This window comes from Stigmatopora nigra, chromosome 18, assembly GCF_051989575.1.
Source record: "Stigmatopora nigra isolate UIUO_SnigA chromosome 18, RoL_Snig_1.1, whole genome shotgun sequence".
Lineage (NCBI taxonomy): Eukaryota > Metazoa > Chordata > Actinopteri > Syngnathiformes > Syngnathidae > Stigmatopora > Stigmatopora nigra.
Window position 1 is genome coordinate 11,961,462 of NC_135525.1, and position 18,879 is coordinate 11,980,340.

The 18,879-nt window shown below is 51.8% G+C and overlaps 1 protein-coding gene across 3 annotated transcripts in view; it reads left to right on the top strand.

Annotated features, from left to right (window-relative positions):
* The window catches only part of LOC144211213 (RNA binding protein fox-1 homolog 3-like), a 76,439-nt gene that overhangs the window by 48,726 nt on the left and 8,834 nt on the right, over positions 1-18,879 (top strand). For all 3 annotated transcript variants that reach the window (XM_077738256.1, XM_077738255.1, XM_077738254.1), the window contains exons 6-7: positions 16,353-16,607; positions 18,083-18,214. In XM_077738256.1, coding sequence (XP_077594382.1) covers positions 16,353-16,607; positions 18,083-18,214 — 387 coding nt within the window. The remainder of the gene's footprint in view (positions 1-16,352; positions 16,608-18,082; positions 18,215-18,879) is intronic.

An 18,879-nucleotide genomic window follows, 5' to 3' on the forward strand; every position in this document is an offset into this window, starting at 1 on the left:
ACGGAAAAGGGAGGGACATTAGCCCGGCTTTTAACACCGTCGTCGTCTCAGAGCACAAATGCTGAGCCAGAGAAAAAAAGAGCCAGTATTATCACCCCAGACCATCATTAGAGGCGTTTAGCCGGGGGCCGGCGGGGAAAGGTCGGCCGGCCGACACGCTCACGGCGCCACGTCTGTGACCCGCGTCGCTCTTTAACCGCCGCAGGTGTTGGCGCAAACTTAGCGTCGTTTTCACATGATACCCTACTCGCACTTTTATCCCGTCCCATCTGATGGGAGGTTCAAAGCCAGCCAGCGTCTCTCGTCTTCAGCTCTGTGCGAGATGTCTCTTTTTCCTCTTCTTTGGAAATATATGGAGTCCACAAAACAAGCGCGAGCCTCTGGGAAACGTAGTTTCCGCCCGCATCATTTCCCGAGACGCTCGGGGCCGCCGCCATCGCCGCCGCCATCGCCGCCGCCATCGCCGCCAGCGCCGCCAGGGCCGCTATAAATCGTCAACAGGCCATCCATAGAAATGCAAATGCGTGGCGTCGACGGGGCACTTGGATTCTCCGGGAGGGAGATACTCACTCTGTGACTGACTCTTGCGCGATGGCGCCGTTGTGTCACGGTTAGCAAGACTTGTCACCCAGATAACTCGTCACTTTTAGTCACCCTCGACCCACTTTTATTCAACAGCCCGGACCCTCTTTTATTCTTGCTTTGACTGGGTCATGTCCAGCGTTGAAACAACAACAGGTGCATTCTGGATTCTTGGCTTTGTTATCAGCGCTTTTTTTTTCCATTGTTGACGGGCGGAGCCTCTTCTCTTCTCTTCTATATTCCGTCCGTCATCAATTATTACTTAGCGCTTGGCCCCCGGTCTCCCGACAAGCCCGCCGACGTGCAAAAGTTGTGGAGAAGCACGCCAAGTTGCCAAGTTGAGCTGAGAAAGGCGCCTTGTTTGTTTCCAACGGATGCGGAATTCTGGCAGCGTTTTCCCAAGCACGTCCTACTGCATTGTAGCATCGCTATCGGACAATGGCTGGCTACTTTTGTCCTCTCGTAAAGCCGACGGAATGGGGGGCGGCGGGTGGGGGCCTTTGCATTTGAAGCAACGGCGGGACCACTAAAGGGGAAAAGGCGCCTTTTCAGCAAATCCCAAAAGTAGGCCGCGCCGCATGAATTATTAAGGCGTGTTAAACCTTGGCTTTATTTTGAAGGTTTGGATTTTGGAACGGCCCCGGCCGGCCGGCTCCCACCACTGGCGCTTTTTTTATTTTTCTGAATAGCACGCCGTATACGTATTGTCTCATGTTTTTGCTTTTCCGTGGCTTGAACGCTGTAAAATCGGCTTATCTGCATTGCTCTTCTTTTTCCCTCCATCACGGCTTCCCCTGTGTCCTCCCTCCATGCCTCCCCCTCTGTTTCTCTCTCTCTCTCTCTCTCCCCCCTTCTTCAACGGAGACGCTGCGTAAAAGACAGATGCCGTGCGAAACAATCATTTCCTAGCGCGGCGATCAACACGCCTAACATCAAATTAGAGATAAACTATTGCTTGCTTTCGCCGAGTCCCACCGGTGGACACATTTTTCCGAGAAGGCTCGTGTGTGTGTGCGTGTGTGTGTTTGTGTTAAGGGGCACATCCCATTACACTATATCTCATTATTCAGCCATTATCTCTTTTCTTTCTGGGGAAATGCTTGGCTTAAAGGAAAATATCCTCTCTGCAGCTGAGCTATAAATTCAATTAAGCCGTTGCATTAGCGCGCCTCTCTTAATTGCAAGAGAAATGCCTTTATTTGCAGAGTGCCTCAGAACTGTTTTTCCGGCAAAAAAAAGAAAAAAGAAAAAGAAACAGGCGCAGCCATCTTTTTCCATCCGACAAAGCCCGTAAGCGGCCGAACGAGCCGATGGCGGAGGCGGAGGTTCTTGTAGCGTGGAGCGCTAATCCCCGTGGAACTAAATGGATCAACACTATTGAACATTCTTTAGATCTCTTTTTTTTTTTTTGAAGACGGCGTGCTCGGATAAATTGGACACGCTCTTCTACACTGTCATCAAATATTAGAATGGAGTGGACTTGGTGGCCCGTCGTTGTGATCGGTGCGCCACCGAAAGCGTACCGTCTTGAGATTTTTGAAAAATAAACATTCTCTTTTCATCGAAAAAAAATTCTACGTTGGCCAAAGCCATTATGGTGGTTGGACTTGTTAATGGCTGCCATTGATCCCCAATACTGAAAAGAATTGGACTTTTTGTACGCGATCCATTTGGCTAGGCAGTCGCTTGACTTGCGATCACCTGCGATCACTCGACCCGAACGCTCCTACTGGAAAGCGTGCTCCGCCTTCAAAGTCTGGAGCGTTGGGCCGTACGAGATGGTAAGCCCCGGAATTGGAGCCGGGGAGAAATTCCATCTGGAGGCTAAGCCTCCATCTCTTCTCCAATCTCCTTCCCTTAAGGACCTCCCAAGCCTCCTTGGCCCCGCCTCTCCCTCCCCCGCCCTCTCTCTCTCTTTCCCTTTACAATTCGCACAGCCCGGCCGGCTTCTTTCTCAAAGTAAACAGAGAAGAGGAGAAGCGCAGCGGAAGCAAGCCCGCCCTCTCGGTCACTTCGCTGCACCTTGCCCGCACTTTGACTCCGCAGCACAAAGGAAAGAAAAGACTTTTAGGCAGCGGCGGCGGCAGCGGCGGCGGCTTCATCGGCGCGTCTGCGTCCGCCCCAGTCGTGGTGGTCTGGCGGCGCGTGGCCAAGGCGGGCGGGAGGGAATGGGCGGGTGCTGGTAGTCGGGAGAAGGCATAGAACCGGACCAGTGAGGCAAAAAGAAAAAAAAAGGCAAAAAAGAGCATCCCCCTCCCTGTCTCCATCGATCCGTCCATCTGTCCGTCCATCCGTCTCTATGAGTAAGGCGTCCCGTCTTCACATGCTGTGCTCCGTGGCAAACTCTGGCTGCCTGCTGCTGTCCGGGAGCGGGATGCTAGCCCCATCCCTGCCATGCCCACCACCCGCTTTGCTCTATCTGCCCCAGGTAAGGATCGCCCGTCCTCAACTTGTACCGTGGCGAGCGCGGCTTTCCTCCGACAACTTTGACTTTTGTTTCAACTCCAGCCCACGGCATTTTTCCTCCTCATCTTCAAATGGATGTGTGCGATTGAGTCAATACTTTTTGAAATGTAGCCCTCATCCTTTTTGAGAATTAAGACGTGACTTGTTGGCTTCGTCGCCTAGACGTCCGATCCTTTTGATCGGCAGGTGCGGGTGAAGCTAGGCGCATCCGCCAAAGCTGGCCCTACAGAATTGGCCGCTTGAAATGAACGGGATGACTCTTCCGTGCGCCAAACACCGTGAACAAGCAGTGCCGCGTTTCCGTGTATATTTAGCCATTGTTCGCTTTTGGATTGAGTTATTTACATTGAATTCGTATAAACGTGATGCAAAATATCTCCGTTTTTTCTGTATGACTCTAAATGGTCAGGTTCCTCAAAGGTCAAAGGTCTTAAGTGGGAAGTTTGGAAAGAAAGATCTTTGTATGGCTCTCCTTTGGGTTTCTCTCAACTTGACTTCTGTTCGTTGGCGCACATGCAGGCAGCGGGACAGTGACAGATGTGGGCTGCGGGCTGAATGAGACAATAGAAGCAAATGACTAGTGGCGTGGCGTGGCGGTTGAAGTGGCCCCGCCCCTTGGCACTCCAACGGCCGTGTTTCCATTAAGCCTGCCTCATTTCCTGGGTTATGGCCCGCTTTGCCTCCACCGTAAAAGTATTCAATCGACTCCACGTCCGTCAATTGCCAACCCGTGCCTGCTTTGTTGGTCACGTGTGTGCGCACCCCCAAGACACTTTGTTATGGCTGGCATATAAAATAGGATAAGCCTAGGGGGAGATGAGAGAGATGCCATATAAAAATATGAGGGGGCCGCATCGAGCTAAGCCTCCAAATAGGGCCCCACACATCACCTTTACGGGACACCCGGCTCGACGCTAACCGGGTGACGTGCGAGCGTCATCGCTGGGAAGCCCCCAGTTCGAGCCTCCCAAACGGGCGCATCCTTTTGCGTTTGGACTTGGTGAGCCACGGTCAACTGAATTGCCCTCCTCCTCAAAGTAGCACGCTAAAGTCAAAGTAGCAGGCTAAAGCTTTTTCTACGCCAGTCCCATCCAAAAACAAATATGGTAGATGAGTCCATATGGCCTTCGAGTGGAGGGGTGAAAGTAGCGGCTTACCTCACGTAGTCCACATGCCACATGCTTCTGGAGTCTGACTTGTTCTGTGTGAACGCGTGAGAGAAGATTGCAATTGTGCTGGAATGGGGCCGGACAGACGGCACTGCGGCACTTTTTTGGCTGACTACCTTTACGCTTTCTGTCCAATTTTTAATGGGGCCAGAGTGGCGTTTCGGCGGGGTCGGCCAACGTCGGCGCCCCTCGCCTTGCTTTTTAGCCAGATCCCACGCCCGCTCCGTCCTTTGGTCGACAACTTAGATCGCCGCTTCACTGGAAAACATTCACCTCCTCCCCATATCGAATTTCCATTCTCGGAGCCAGCCTTGTCTTTGTACCGCTGGCTGGTTGGCTGGCTGGCTGGCTGGCTGGCTGGCTGGCTCTCTGCATTTTCCCCGGGCGACGGCTTGAGGGGGGGGAAAAAAAAAGTCCTCGTAAGTCAATACGATGTGTTAAATGTGCTTGTGCAAGCTCCCCTGCTCTCTCCCGGGACGGAGGAGGTGGAAAAGGAGGAAGATGAAGGAATCCTCGGCGCTTCCTTCCTTTCTTTCCAGTAGCCAGAACTCGCGGGGTACGGGTGCCTTTGCTCCGGCACCCCCGCGGGCTTTGGCGCGGTGGTTTTTGGCCGATTCCGTTGGCCCGCCGTCATTGTCATCTCATTTTCCCAGAAATAACGGTGAGGACGGCCGGCTCCAAATCGATGCGGTCGGCCGGCGGGCTTTGATTTTTGCTTCTTTATTATTGCCAGGAGGTGGAATGGCTCGGACGCCACGTCCACGTGCCGTCACTTGAAAATAATTGCGCGGCTGGCCAACAAGTGGTTAAAGCACCATTTACCAATAAGCAGAGGAGCGCTTTCTGTTGCATTTCTTGCTTTCCTTTGAAACCTAAAGCATAGGCATTGTTTTTGGCTCTGTTGGAAATGTGGCTAAATAGTGGAAAGGCTTGACACTAATGAATAGTTCCTGTATTTACTGCAGCATTTATGCATCAACATATTTAATGATCCGACACGCTGGGATTCATCCATGTGGTAATATCGTAATGGAGGCGTATTGTCGTGCTTAACCAGCAATATGCTTTAATTCCAGGCTTTTATTTCAAAAGCTCTTTTGCCTCAATGTGAACGGAGCCGTTTTTGAGTAAATATCTGCCCGTTGTTGCTATTTTTTTCTGGCCGTTCCGTCAGGTGTGCCGGCCGGTGTCCGGCCGGTCCGTAGCGTAGCCCGGAGGCCCCGCCCGCCCTCTCGCATTGTCCGTCCTGTCAGCGTCTTTAACCATCTGTTCTATTCATCTGCCCACCCCGGCCGGACATTTGCCTCCCTCCACTCGGAGTTGGCAGCAGCCCTTCCAAAGCAAAAGGTTTTCCTGTGAAAGCCATGACCGTTGCATATTTTATGCCTTAGATAACACCGGCGAGGAATACTTGCATTGTTTTTCCCAAGAATAGTACTTTGCGAGATGCCCTCGTTTGTTGTGTTGAACATTTTCGGGAAGTTTCACTTGAGATTGTCGATATACGATTGTGCGACATTGTGTTTGGGCCGAGCGAGGTGACGCTTCGAGACATGAAAACGGACTGCGTCGGTCGGCTAAAAGTTTCCCGAACAGGCGGCTAGCTTAAAGGTTATCCAGACAGACTATCTTGTTAGCGCAGCATTGGGATGACAGCGTACAGTCGTTGCGATGGTCAGAAGGTCAGAGTTTGTCACCCGTCATTTCATTACGGTTACAGTTGTGCCACGGTTTTTCTTGACCAGTATATAATGTCAATGATTTGTGGCTGGGATGGAGAGAAATCCCATAGCAATTGTGGTCAAGGTTTTTTTTTTCCAATCCACTGACTGTGATGGCAATGAAATACATTTGAAATGAGCTCCCCATCGTCATTTGTGTGAGCAGACCATCTTGACTCCAATGTTAAAAAATAGATGAATGAGGTGTACTTTGCAGATGAAGTCCCTTGAATTTTGTTTCATTTGAATAGGTGCCCTGGGCCCAGCTTTAATTAGTCTTGTTCTTGCCTGGTACTTTCTTTTTTTCTTTCTTTTTTCTCTCCCCAATGAGTGGGATGTGGCGTGCCCAGGGATATTTGAGCTCTCGCACCCACACCTTTAGATGCATGACCGCTTGGTGTATACACGTGTTGGAAGCTATTAGAGCTTGTCCCTTTGCCACCTCCTCTCCTAATGATCACTAATTGCCGCCATCAACCAGGAGGGAACGGAAGGCCGGCGGAAGACTAATATGCTAACGATCTGGCCATTTTTAGAGGCTTTTGTCGTCCGAATGCTTGGCCACGAACCCTTCATCTGCATAGTTTGTCCACAGCCTATCGAGGAAGCGCGATGAGCTTCAACGGAAACGATGCACGGACCCGGAACCGCTCGACTAGCGCTCGTGTGGACGGGCGGACGCGCTAAGGGCTAGCCACCATCCCCCGTTCTCGCTCTGCGGCTGCAGCCGGAGAGATTGATGGCCGGGCCTTCTAGCAAATGATATTTCCAAGAGGCGCAAAAGCGGACGCTTTGGGGGAGAGCTTTGTCAAATGCCACATTGCTAAAACTCACACTGGCATGACCAAGCCGGGACATGAACACTGCGACTTAAGTTAATAGTTGGCAAACAAGCGTGTAGAAATATTTGAGCGTGATCCTGCAGCTTTTGATTTTTTTTATTTATTTTTAAATGACACATAAAGCTCAGCATAGGGATTGATGTGCTTTGTAAAGCAATCCCTCTCTTTATGACTTTAACAGTGCTATAAAATGTCAGACGACCTGCGGCTTGGAAAGAAGGAGCGCACTAAAAGCCAAAAGTAGACCGCCACAAAGCTTGATTAGAATTGCAAAATGAAAGAAATTTGGGGGAGAGATTGTGAATGAGTTCATTTCATTTAATCAAAACAAAAGTGATGTTTTTCCGAGTTGTCACCCGTGACCTGACTTCCTAGCGTGGATGATGCTAGCGGCTACGTAGGTATCTATTATGAATGAGAAACAGTGGTGGGCACGCGCTCCGCCGACTCCCACGCGGAAAAAAAGCCTCTGGTCATGTGGGCAGAAGAGTTGCCGTGTGCGTCCGAGGCCTCCCAATAATATTTCTATTCTGTCTTTAAACAAAAGGTATGGCCGGCGACTCGTTTGGATCATCTTCTGTGTGCCCTCTTTTGCTGTGGTCTTTGGGTTCGGGAGGGGCCGCATCGCCACCTCTTTTTTTTTTTTTTCCCCTCCCGCACTTCCCGACACGAGCGGCGTCTTCTCGCGTGGAGCGGGTGAAAGAACTTTTGATGAGGGAAGAAGCGTTCTCGTTTGAAGCCTGCGCCGAGAACATGTCGGATGATGGGATGCGGTCCGCTGTGTACCCATTTGCTGGCTTGAAGATTTACAAGATCTTAAGCAAGAGTCATCAATGATGAATGTTTAATAGCGGCAGCCTTGAAATGTTTACTTTGAACTTTGTTTCTCTTTGTGTATGGGCTTCACGGCTCAGGGGCCTCCTTCATTTCCTCCGAGGTTGGGGGGGGGGGGGGGGCGCTTTGCCATCCCTCCGTCAGATAGTTTTCAAGCGCCACAACATGGCACGCTGCTTTGACTTTGGAGCGCGATTCTTCCCGTCAGTTGTCAAGATGAAGTTCCGCCCGGGACGGACGTTCGGCGTTCGGATTCCGCTCGGTTGTCCGTCAATGATCACTTCCATATTCAATCGGACTCTCTGACTCTATGATACGGCGGACATATTTTCCCTCTCCGTTTTGTTTTCGTGCTCATTGACGCTGTGGAATGAACGCGCGTTTGTGTTGGAGGCCCACTTAGGCGCTCCCAACCGGTCGCCTACGGCATCTTGGATGGCCACCGTGTTTCCTAGTGGCCCCGGTGACGTTCTTTTAGTGGCGTATCAAGCCAAGGCCTTTTGTTTATGAGCCCACTGTAAAATGCGCATCTGGCCGAGTCTCCCGGCGAGCGTCTTTTTTGGACTGGACATTATGGGAGCGCGAGGAGGAGGCCGGCGTGCAAGCTTCCTGCCTTTCAGCCTTCCCCGGGGCCCGGCGGTGACATGGCATTTAATAGACTGCACGCTGTGAAACAAACTAGCTCAATTAATTCCTCCGACTCGGCCTTGGCCTTTTCCCCACTGGCGCACACACACTGTGAGTAGCGAGGGAGGGAGGGAGGGAGGGAGGGAGGGAGGGAGGGAGGGAGGGAGAGGGGGTGGGGGCTTTTGGTTCGAGTCATCCTGGACCGACTGAGCTGAGCTGACAGACAAACTTGAAGGTGTGGGGGTTGGGCTGCGAGAAGCAGCTGATGCCAATCCACTGATTGCACTTGCAGGACACTTAGTATTGTGGAAACTTTTGCTCTGTTGAGGTTGAAACCAAAGCACTTACTTTTGGCTTTTATGTATCAATATATATATATATATATATTTTTTTTTAGTTTGTCCAGCCCTGTGAAATAAATGCCTAGTGTTGTGGGACACTACGTCTTCCTTCATATGTCCAATACTTCAATTTCTTTGAGTTTCCCCATCTCTTCAATGGTCAAAGGTTTGCACTTTAACGGCCCACGTTTGAAATAGGTCCCAAAAAAAATCCTTATCTGGCTTTGACACTTTATACCAGTCAGCTTTTGTGATCCATCCAGCACATACATAGGTGAAAAAGTTGCATCAGTGGGGGTTGGGCTGTTGTGAGTGGAGAGGGAGGGAGGGAGGGGGGAGAGAGGAGGGGCGGTTGGGACGGAGCATCTTCTGGTTGGAGTCATCCCGCACCGACCGAGCTGACTGGCAAACTTGGAAGGTGTGGGGGTTGGGCAGAAGAGGCAGCTGACGCCAATCCACTGATTGCGCTTGTGTCACACTAGTATTGTGGAAACTTTTGCTATCTTGAGGTTGAAACCAAAGCACTCACTTTTGGCCCCTTTTTCTTAATTTTTGCTTAGCCCTGTTAATTAAATGCCTAGTCTTATGGGACGCTAAATTTCTTTGAGGCGCCCCCTCCCTTCAATGCTCAAAAGTTTGAAATTTGAAAGCCCATGTTTGAAATAGGTCCAAAAAAGCATTGAACTGGCTCCAGACATCATTGAATCCGCGGGGGTTGGGCCGCTGTGAGTGGGGGGGGTCGGTTCGGAGTCATCCTGGACAGAGCGAGCTGAGCTGACTGACAAACTTGAACCAGCGGGGGTTGGGCAAGAGAAGCAGCTGACGCCAATCCACTGATTGCACCGGTAGGACACTTAGTATTGCTCTTTATGAAAAGCAACATTTTGTGGAATCATTTGAAATGAAAGCCTAGTCTTATGGGTTGCTATAATTGTATATAAAATCAAAAGCCTTTTTTCTCATCATACATAGCTGTGTGTAATGATATAGGTGAAATATCATTCAACAAAGGTGCTCTTAAATGAGTCAAAATGGTCAAAAGGCTGCACTTTGATGGCCACTGTTTGAAATATGTCCAAAAAAAAAAAAGGTCTTGAACTGGCTTTGACAGTTTATAGCAGGCAGGGGGTGGTATTGCTTAGGTGACAAAGGCACATATATAGGTGACAATGTTGAATTGACAGGGGTTGGGATGGTGTGGGTGGATGGGCTCGGGAACCTTTTTGAAAGAGAGAGCCATAAACAATTCCTATATTCAAATGTTATTCCTTACTGGTATATACCGTACATTGACTCCCCTACTTTTGCCATGAAACATTTATGATGGAAACACTGGCTGGCTGGCTGGCTGGCACGCTTTCCTCCTGGTGAGATAACCTTGGCATTTGAATGCATTCCGTGGACTTTTGCACCTACCTGTGATTATTTATTTATCTTTCTCACGTAAGGGAGGTGAAATTGATCATGAGCAAAAATCCCCATCTGTGATGAAATGAGAGATGTACGGTTTGTTTTGCAGCTTTTTTTCCCCTCCTCCCCTTCATCCATATCGTTGTGATTGACTGATTTACACGCGGAGGAGCGTACACGGTTTTTGCCAATGGACCGCCGGATTAGTTTAGCCCCGTGGCTACGTTCTCTGGCCCACGCCATGAATTCTCTGCCTTCAAATCTCGGCCTTCTTCGCCACACAACACGGATCGGTGGCGTCGGGCCTCTGGTCTTTTCATTTGGCCCACCCTACAACGAAAGTCCATTTTCCACATGAAGGACTTTTCATTTTTTTATTTCTTTTTTCTCTCAGGCAGAGTGACGGGGGCAACCGACCGCGGCCCACCCAATGAATGCGTGGCGAGTGGCGTCCGCTCCGTCGGAAAATCTCCTCCCTCTTCCGTTGCGTCGGGGGCGGGGCCTATCTCGAGTGGGCCAGCAGATCTCAAAGCGGACATTTGCCGTGACGCCATTTTATTACTTTTACGACGGCGTGGCCGCCACGCTAGAGCAAGAGTGGCCGCGTACGTCGGAATAAGTGGTGAGAGGGAGCTAGAGGATGAATTGGACACCAGCTAGTGTGGATGTGGTGAATTTTGTCAAGCAATAAGTGAAAAATGTTCAGGCCTGAATAATTGATGATGCCCCGTCCCTCATCCTCCACACACTGGCTGCCTCATTTGCACTCATACATGTTGATGAAGTGTCACATCTGTGCTCACCAACGGAGGAACTACAACTTCTATCTCTCTCACACGCACGCACGCACGCACACACACACACACACACACACGTTCACATGATAAGGCCCAGTGAAGCTCATTATGATTCATGGGGAAGGAAGTTGTACTAGAGGAAGGGGTGAATATACACACACATACAGGCGCACACACACACAGGCACTTGCACAGACGTCCGCCGGCTGGGCAAATTGACTTAGCTGTCAACCGGCACGCTTTGCCCGTATTTTGTAGGGGATTTTCAATCTTTTTAACGGATACGGCCTACAGTAAAAATCATAGTGGAAAACACAAAAGTCAAATAAAAGACATATATATTGTGGCGTGTACAAGGACAGCTCCAACTTGCTTGGACTTTTCCCTGATTAATCGGCAACCCAGAGGAGCACCAAGGCGCTCCCCCCCCCCCCCCCTGTAATTCAGATGTGAATGCCCGGGCTGAGGAATCGAGCTTGATCCCTTTCACCACTCTTGTTTTATTTGGTGTGTTTGAATAGTGCTAATTCTGGCTTTGTGTTTCTCTCGCATTCATTCAATGTGTCCCATTTTGACTTGATGCCATTTTGACAGATGCTTGGCTTTCTTCATTTGATGAGGTGTCTGTCAGTGGATGGAATTTGATACAAAGTCTAGCACGCGACTCATTTGGAAATTGCCATTGATAGTCAATGGGGATTTTTTTTTTTCTTGCCATGGGTGGAAAAAAAGCGGCGTTTTTAGCGTTCCGTGTGTGCGGCGTTCCCTCGACGCTTGCGTTTGTGCTTTGTCTGGGAAGCGCCAGTGTTTAATCTGCTTTTAATAAAAATGCTCTGTCATTTGCTGCAGGTGTCATGTCGTTGCTTTCACAGCCCGCTGCTTTTATTTCATCTCTTATTCATGATCGTCATGTTCCTGTCAACGAGGGGGGCGGAGGAGGATGGGGAGATGGAAAGGGGGGGGGGGGGGTCTCGCCCAACAACGGCAACATCGATGCACCAACGGATGCTCAACGCAATCCTCAGGAATTCAAAAAGCCCGGCCCTATCCTTCCAGAAGGCAATGGCGTCCTCGCCGCTGAGCTTGACGCAAAGTCCGATGCGTTCGACCATCTGGCTAAGCCACATGTTCCTTGTAAAATAGAAAAACAATGGTGCCTTGACGCACGCCTTATTGCGCCGGCCGTCACCGGCGCACAATTCATGGTGTGGCATGTTTATAATTTTCTTTAAAGGTCAGAGAGAGTCACCAAAGAGGAAAGTAGGCTTTTGGTTGCTCTTTTCCCCCGGACGCGGTTCCCGCTAGCTAGGGACTGACCTTCTCCCACGGGCCACGCCGGCAGGCCAGCCTGTCTTTGGAGAATGACGGATGATGGCGGACCCCGAGATGGTCTCCCGTAAATAGAGGGTGGCGTCAACAGATGTAAAGAAATGCCAACTTTGAAAATGGTCCATCTAATCTACTGGACTCGTTTGGCCACGGCGGAATGCCATTTGAGGCCACTTATTGGGGAGTGGGCCTGGCCGGCCGGCCGGCCACCGGCGGGTGTCCACCTACGCCAATCTGTTCCTGCTGCTCGCCGGCTTGTAAAGACAGATGCTGCTGTTCCGCCAATATTACACTTTTCCTGTTTTTTTTTCCCCAGTCAATTTTCACTGCAACTTTCCTTTACTGGCTTGCTCACTTCTTAACAAATGCCTTTTTTTCCCTTTCTTTTCTGACGTGGGCACCCGTCATCCCATTATCCGTGCGGCCTTTTCAGAACAGGAAAACGAGCCGTGCCGGACACCCGCCGGCTCCGACATTTCCATTATTCAAAGCGCACCACGCCACTGGCCGAGAGGAAGGAGTTCCCGTCCTGTCGACTGAGCCAGTACGCCATTCGCGTAAGGGCACCCCGGGGCGCTGGCTACGCCATTAGTCGGGGCGCTTGTCAGACATTAGAAGAGCGAGACGGCAGAACTATGACGTGGAGAGAGAGTGTCCGTCGTTGGAGATCCAAAGGTCAAGTCGCGGTTAGCATTGTGGCTTATGTGGACCAATGGCTCGCACGAGCTACTTTTCGCACGCTAATCCCGTCGTGAACGGCCGACGGCCATTGCGGGCGGCCAGCTGGGGAAGCCCGCTCGTTCGCCTTAGATTTCTGGCCTGGCCTGCCCCCCCCCGGCGTGCGACGGGCATCTGTCCACGCTTGGCTTGCGTGACCGTCCGTCTTTTGAGACGCGGTCAAGGACGGGGTTGGAACGTCGAGGGGGGGGTTGTCTTCCCTTGGGTACGTTACAACGGCGTGTCTTTGTTCCAAAACAAACTTTTTGCTCATCTCTTTTCCATCTTTCAGTGATATTGCATCTCATCTTGATTCTTTTTTCTTTCCCTCTGCCCGCTGTTTTGCCCAAGCGGTGACCAGTATGTTATCGACGGTTTTCTAGTTTTGGGGCAAAATGGTGACATGGCCTGTAACTCTTCCCACTTAGTAGAAACTTGCTCTTTAACAGAGAGAAAGTCAGAGAGAGAGAGAGAGAGAAATTGAGCAAGGCCCTGTTGAATGTTTGATGCCTTAAGACTGTTTTATTGTAAAAGGAGGGCGAGGCCAGCCATAACAAGGTTGCATGATTCATGCGTGCGTGGGGCCGGTTAGCGTTGGATCTGACACCGGCGCATTCCTCTTTTTGCTGCAAATGAATCATCCGTGTAGGAATCGGAATGCATCAATGTCAGCGCCACAGAGGAACATACGCTACGCTCCTGTTTTTTTTCTCTCTCTCTTTCTCTAAAGCCCATCAAATGTTACTCCTCTTCCCTTTTCTGTAAGTCGGTCCGCCGCGTGTGCTGGGTGGCACTAACCCGCCACCGGCCGCTCCTTGACAGAGCAGACGGATGAGATGAGATGGCCCACGATAGATGCGCATCTGGGCCCGTCCCCCGAGGGAAACCGCCGAGCGTCACTCGCCCATCTCTCTCTCCCTCTCTGGGCTCTTATCTGTGACGCCGAATCCCCTCTGCGGCGCTCTCTTTGTCGTAAAAGTCCAGATTGCTTGTAAGGAAGCTAACCCAAAGTCCCTCCCTCCCTCCCTCCCTCCCTCCATCTTGGTTCAAAATCTCCCGTCGTATCCACAGAAGGACACGACGGGGAGTCATTCTGTAGTGGCTCCACCACACACACCATTCAACTCCTGGACGTCCAGTCCGTAGCAATCGGGTCATTTTAGCGGCGTAGTTAGCAAGGGGCCGCCGTGGCTCTCCTCTTCTTTGAACGGGATTTCTCTCTGGCCGTCGGCTCGCTCGCTCGCTCGCCCGCCTCCTCGGCTCGTCTCGTTCCCAAGCGAGCTTGGCTCGGCCGGCGAGTGTCGTCCAATCTCTGTTCAGCCGACTGTTAAATTAGATTCCGTCGCCTCTCCGTCACCTCCGCGCGGCAGACGCGGCCGCCAGGCGAGTCGTTCGTTCGCCGGCGTCGCCGACGGGCCGCGCCGACGATTACCGTGCGGAAAAGGGTGGGGAAAAAATGTTTAGTGGCGTGACCGCCCGAGCGTTTTGCGCGTGCTCTCGTATTTAAAGTGACGGGGCGGACGCGGCCAGGCGTCCGTTCCATTCGTTTGAGCTGAAACGCCGAAGCCGCCGTGACATTTTGTCAACGGCGTTTGGCTCTTCCGTCCTCTCTACTACCTTTGCCGCACGCACCCCAACCTCTGAGTGGGGTGGGTGTTTTTTTTTTTTTAGGATATATATTTTTTTGGTCTTCTTTCCGGGCCCTCTGCAGTGCATATCAATATTAATCAACCCCTAAAGCGTCAAGTTTCTGGAGCCGCATACGGCAAAATTGCGCAGTCTGCTTGAGTGTACGTGGAGTATACACTCACTCAGTCTGCTTGCGTCCAAACTCGTGTCAAGAAAATACTGTGCATTCCCATCGTTCTCTTTTCTTTTTAAAGACGGCCGTAAAAAGAAGCGTTTCGACTCTTTTGCAATAATGACGTTGGGTCTATAAGCCGTACTAAAATGCTCTTTGTAGAGTTTTTTTGCAGAACCCGCGCCAGCGCCACAGTGGGGGGACGGCGACGTCAATGAAGTCCAACGAGCGCGCCGGTGTGAAAGAAGGCGTGCAAATCCTGGGCTCCCTCCGCTACGTTTCACAGATTAGCCTTTGCGTCACATCGCTAAAGGTTAATCTTTGTCTGGTCCGTCCGCAAAAATCTTGCCGTGCCTCCGCTTTTAATTGCGGGTTGTCTTGCCAACCAGACCAGAGCGCGGGAACCCGATCCATGTGGGGCTGGATGATGTGAAGAGATGGATTGGGGTGGGGGGGGGGGGTCTCCTCTGTAGGCTTGCATGGCATGATGGAGCTGATAGGAGAAATCATTTACCAGCACAATTTGTTGACAAGGATCTGGGAACGTCTCAATGTGTCGGCGTATCAATCAATTTGATGGAAGTGTTTCCCTTGACTTTCTCTCTTTCTCTCTCTCTCTCTCTCTCTCTCTCTCTCTCTCTCTCTCTCTCTCTCTCTCTCTCTCTCTCTCTCTCTCTCTCTCTCTCTCGCACTGCGTCTTTTCGGGCCCAAAACGCCAGCTGAGCAAAAGCGCTGGGACGTGTTGCCGTTGGGCCTCCCGGAACAATAACATCCATCACGGTGGCTTCTTTGAGCAGCATCAACGCGCCCCCCCCCCCCCCCCCCCTCCCCGCCCGTCCGCCTTTGGCTATTTGCATTCTGCGCTCACTTTTTATTGGGTCACGTCAAACGGCGCCTTTTTTTTTTTTACGCCATTAAATCACTTAACATTAAAAGTGCTTATAGGCTTGCTTTGGGTATTTTCAATTTTTCCAATTTTTTCTGCTGACACCGGCTAATGGCGCTCTCTCTCTCTCTCTCTCTCTCTCTCTCTCTCTCTCTCTCTCTCTCTCTCTCTCTCTCTCTCTGTAAATGACAGCACTTTAGCCACACACCTTTATTTTAATGCCCTTGAAATTAACCATAAAACGGCTGTAAGTTTCCAATATCGATTGATGTCAAGCGGACGGGGACGATATTTTGCCACCTTGGAGGGAGGGACTTATTTTGAATGTGGCACTTTTGAAAAAGAAAGGGCCATATTTCAAAAAATGCGGAAATAGCCAGATGTGGAGTATATCCCCTCAATCTCCATTTCTCAGCCGACGTAAGCACTCGATCCGTCCACGGTGCTCTTTCACCCCCGTCCGTCGGAGCGCTCCCCGTAATTGACGTGGCCGGCGGCCGGCTAATAATGTCCCGCGGCCAACGATGATGAATCCGTGTGACACGGCAGCACGCCGCCGTTCTTCCGCACTGCTTGCAACCTTAATGGAATATGGCTGGCAAAGATGGAATAATCAATCTGGGCCACTTTTTGACAAAGGAGGAAAGGCGGCCTTTTTTTGACCTTGGCCCTTTCAAAGGTTTCCGCAATCGATGGCGCAATCGAAGTGGGCCATTCCCGCGCGCCATCGGCGTCGCGCACTCAAATTAGGCTGGAATTTGTGAGCGGGCGTTTGCAAAACGTCTCAAATGAGATCCGTCTGATGTCTTTTTTTTTTTTTTGTTCCCCAGGGTAATCAAGAGGCCCCGGCTCCCCCCGACGCCATGGCTCAAGCGTTCCAGGCGGCCCAGTACCCTCCTCCCCCTCCTCCCCCTCCGGCGGCGCACGAGGGGATGGGCGGCGAGTACGCGGCGGCCCACCCGCCCACGGACTTTGCCAACGCGGTGGGCGAGCACGCCCTGACGCTGTACGAGCCGCCCGTCAACGAGAGCAACGTGCCGGCGGCGCTGACGGCGCTGACGGCGCTGACCGGCCACGCCGTCACGGTGAGTAGACGAGGAAAAAGAAAGTGGTCCCGTTTCGGCCGCCGTCGGTTTGGCTGCGAGGCCGCCCTTCAATCGAGCGGATGAATTTGCAAAAATGACGGCCAGCTAGATTGCTAAAGGGCCGTGTGCCAATGTTAGCCCACTGGCGAGAGCAAGGCCCGGCTGACACCTTTTCTATTCCGTTGGACAGACTCTCTTTCTACACACTCTTGTTTTGGCGTTGCGCCCCTCTGTACGTCCACGCGTTGGCCGGCTAGCGTCTTTCGAGGCCGCGCTCGTTTACAGGACTGCGGCGTTGCTGGGGGCAGATCGCGAGCGCGGCCGTGGCTTTCATCTGCGTCCGTCTTCTGGAAAGGGCTGGCCCCGGGCGCTATTCCACGGAACGGGTGGCGCCCGGTCTGCGTGCCGGCGTCGGCCAGCTAGAGCGCTCCACCCCCAGGCTTTATTTTCCTTTGACTTTCTCCTGGGCGCTTGGTCCAAGAGGACCGTCGCTCGCTGGCCTTCCATGAGATTTTGACAATCAAAAGATTTGACTCACTTTTGAAGTGGCGCACATTTTCAGATCATTGGCGCGGAGAATCCAGCTGGGTTCTGGCTGGCGGTCCGCAGGTAGCCAGCCAAGGAAGAACTTCAAGTCCAAAGTAGTGCGTCCCCTGGGAAGGGCCCAAATGTCAACGAGCAGTTGAGTTGCCTTTGACTAAAAAGTACCCACGGCGCCACGTGAGGAGGCCAAAGTGTCTTCCGTTTGACCTCTGGGCGCCCCCCCGTTTGTCTTCCGCCCAGAGAATCCGGGCCAAGTGGGCCGGAAGCCTCCCAATCTGGCGACGCTGACACTGCCACCCCGGCCGGCGACTTGAGATGGGCAGCAGATGGAACGTAGGGATACGTTTGTTTTCTCTTGCAGAAGCCAAAGGTTGTGTGCATTTTGTATCATTTCATCATTTCGCTCTATTTCTTTCATTTTCACCGGCGTCTAAGGCAGGCAAAGACCCGTTTGTTGCCAAGGCGAGTCCTGCTCATTCTAAACTGCAGGCCTTTTGTTGCAATGTCTGCCACCTTCAGCACTTGTGCTTCCGTCCGCCATCGATCGGAGGCCGAATGAGCTGACATCATCTCCCCCGTCTGGAGCTTTTGCCCCGATTCTTTCAATCTTCTCTTTGCTCCCGTCTTGGATTTCTGGGCTGGCTTCCTCCGAGGCCAACTTTTTGAAAGGGCCCGACGAGAGAGGGAGGTGGTGGAAAAGTGATCGACGTGCAATCCGGTCAAAGTCGGAAGGACGGTTGAGACCGATTGAAATGTTTTGGAAAAGTCTTCAATTTCACTCGTAAGCGACAGTCACTGTGCCAAATCACTACACTTTACGGACGCATTCCCAGCGAAATAGTCGCAATGTAATGTTTGGACTGACAGGATTTTTGCGATTGGCGACGGGCGTTGACCTCTTTTTTTTTTTTTTCTCCCCCCCCCCCCGGCAGGTAGACGACATTCCGCAGTCGGAGCTCCACCTGCAGCCCTGCGACCCGTCAGAGAAGCAGCAGCCCAAAAGACTCCACGTCTCCAACATCCCCTTTCGTTTTCGGGACCCCGACCTGCGGCAGATGTTTGGGGTGAGTCGGACACCGAGTCCAGGGCTTTGCTTTCTCCGTCCCGTTTGGGTGGGCGTCTCGAGCGGGTGCCAAAATATGCCCACCTTGGCCTCTCTCTCTCTCATTTTGCCCCTCAAAAGGCATTTGAAAAGTGAAAGAAAAAAGGCCCAAAGTGAGTGGTGTCCCTCCCTGCCTCCTTCCCTCCTTCCCTCTTTGCAACTTGCCCTCAAACTAAATGATTCACACCCTCACCTTGCTTTGCCCCTTCACCCAAATTAGACGAGCTTTATTCATTTTTGATGATTGCATGTCTGTCCTCAAGTGTTCCTCTGAAAGTCAGAGCCAGCCAGTCAGCCAGCCAGCCAGTCAGCCAGCCAGCCCAAGGCAACATTTTGCAGAAAAGAGCCGCGGCCGCCGCTGGCGGCTCGTGACATGATAAGAATCTTTCCCACGACGACAAAAGCTCCGTTGCGTCGTGAACGCGACGTCGCGTTACGCAAAGTAGAAAGCCTGTTTTCCCGGACGTCGTGCTGCCGGTGACGTGTTATGGACAAGTCAAAGACACGTCTTATTGTGGCAAGCAAAGTATGAATATTTAATAGGTAGCCGGGTCGGAGGGAGGCGGCTGCTACTTCCCGTTGGACAAATGCAGTTAAAAGATGGAGCCGGCCTCCCGTGGCTTCCGC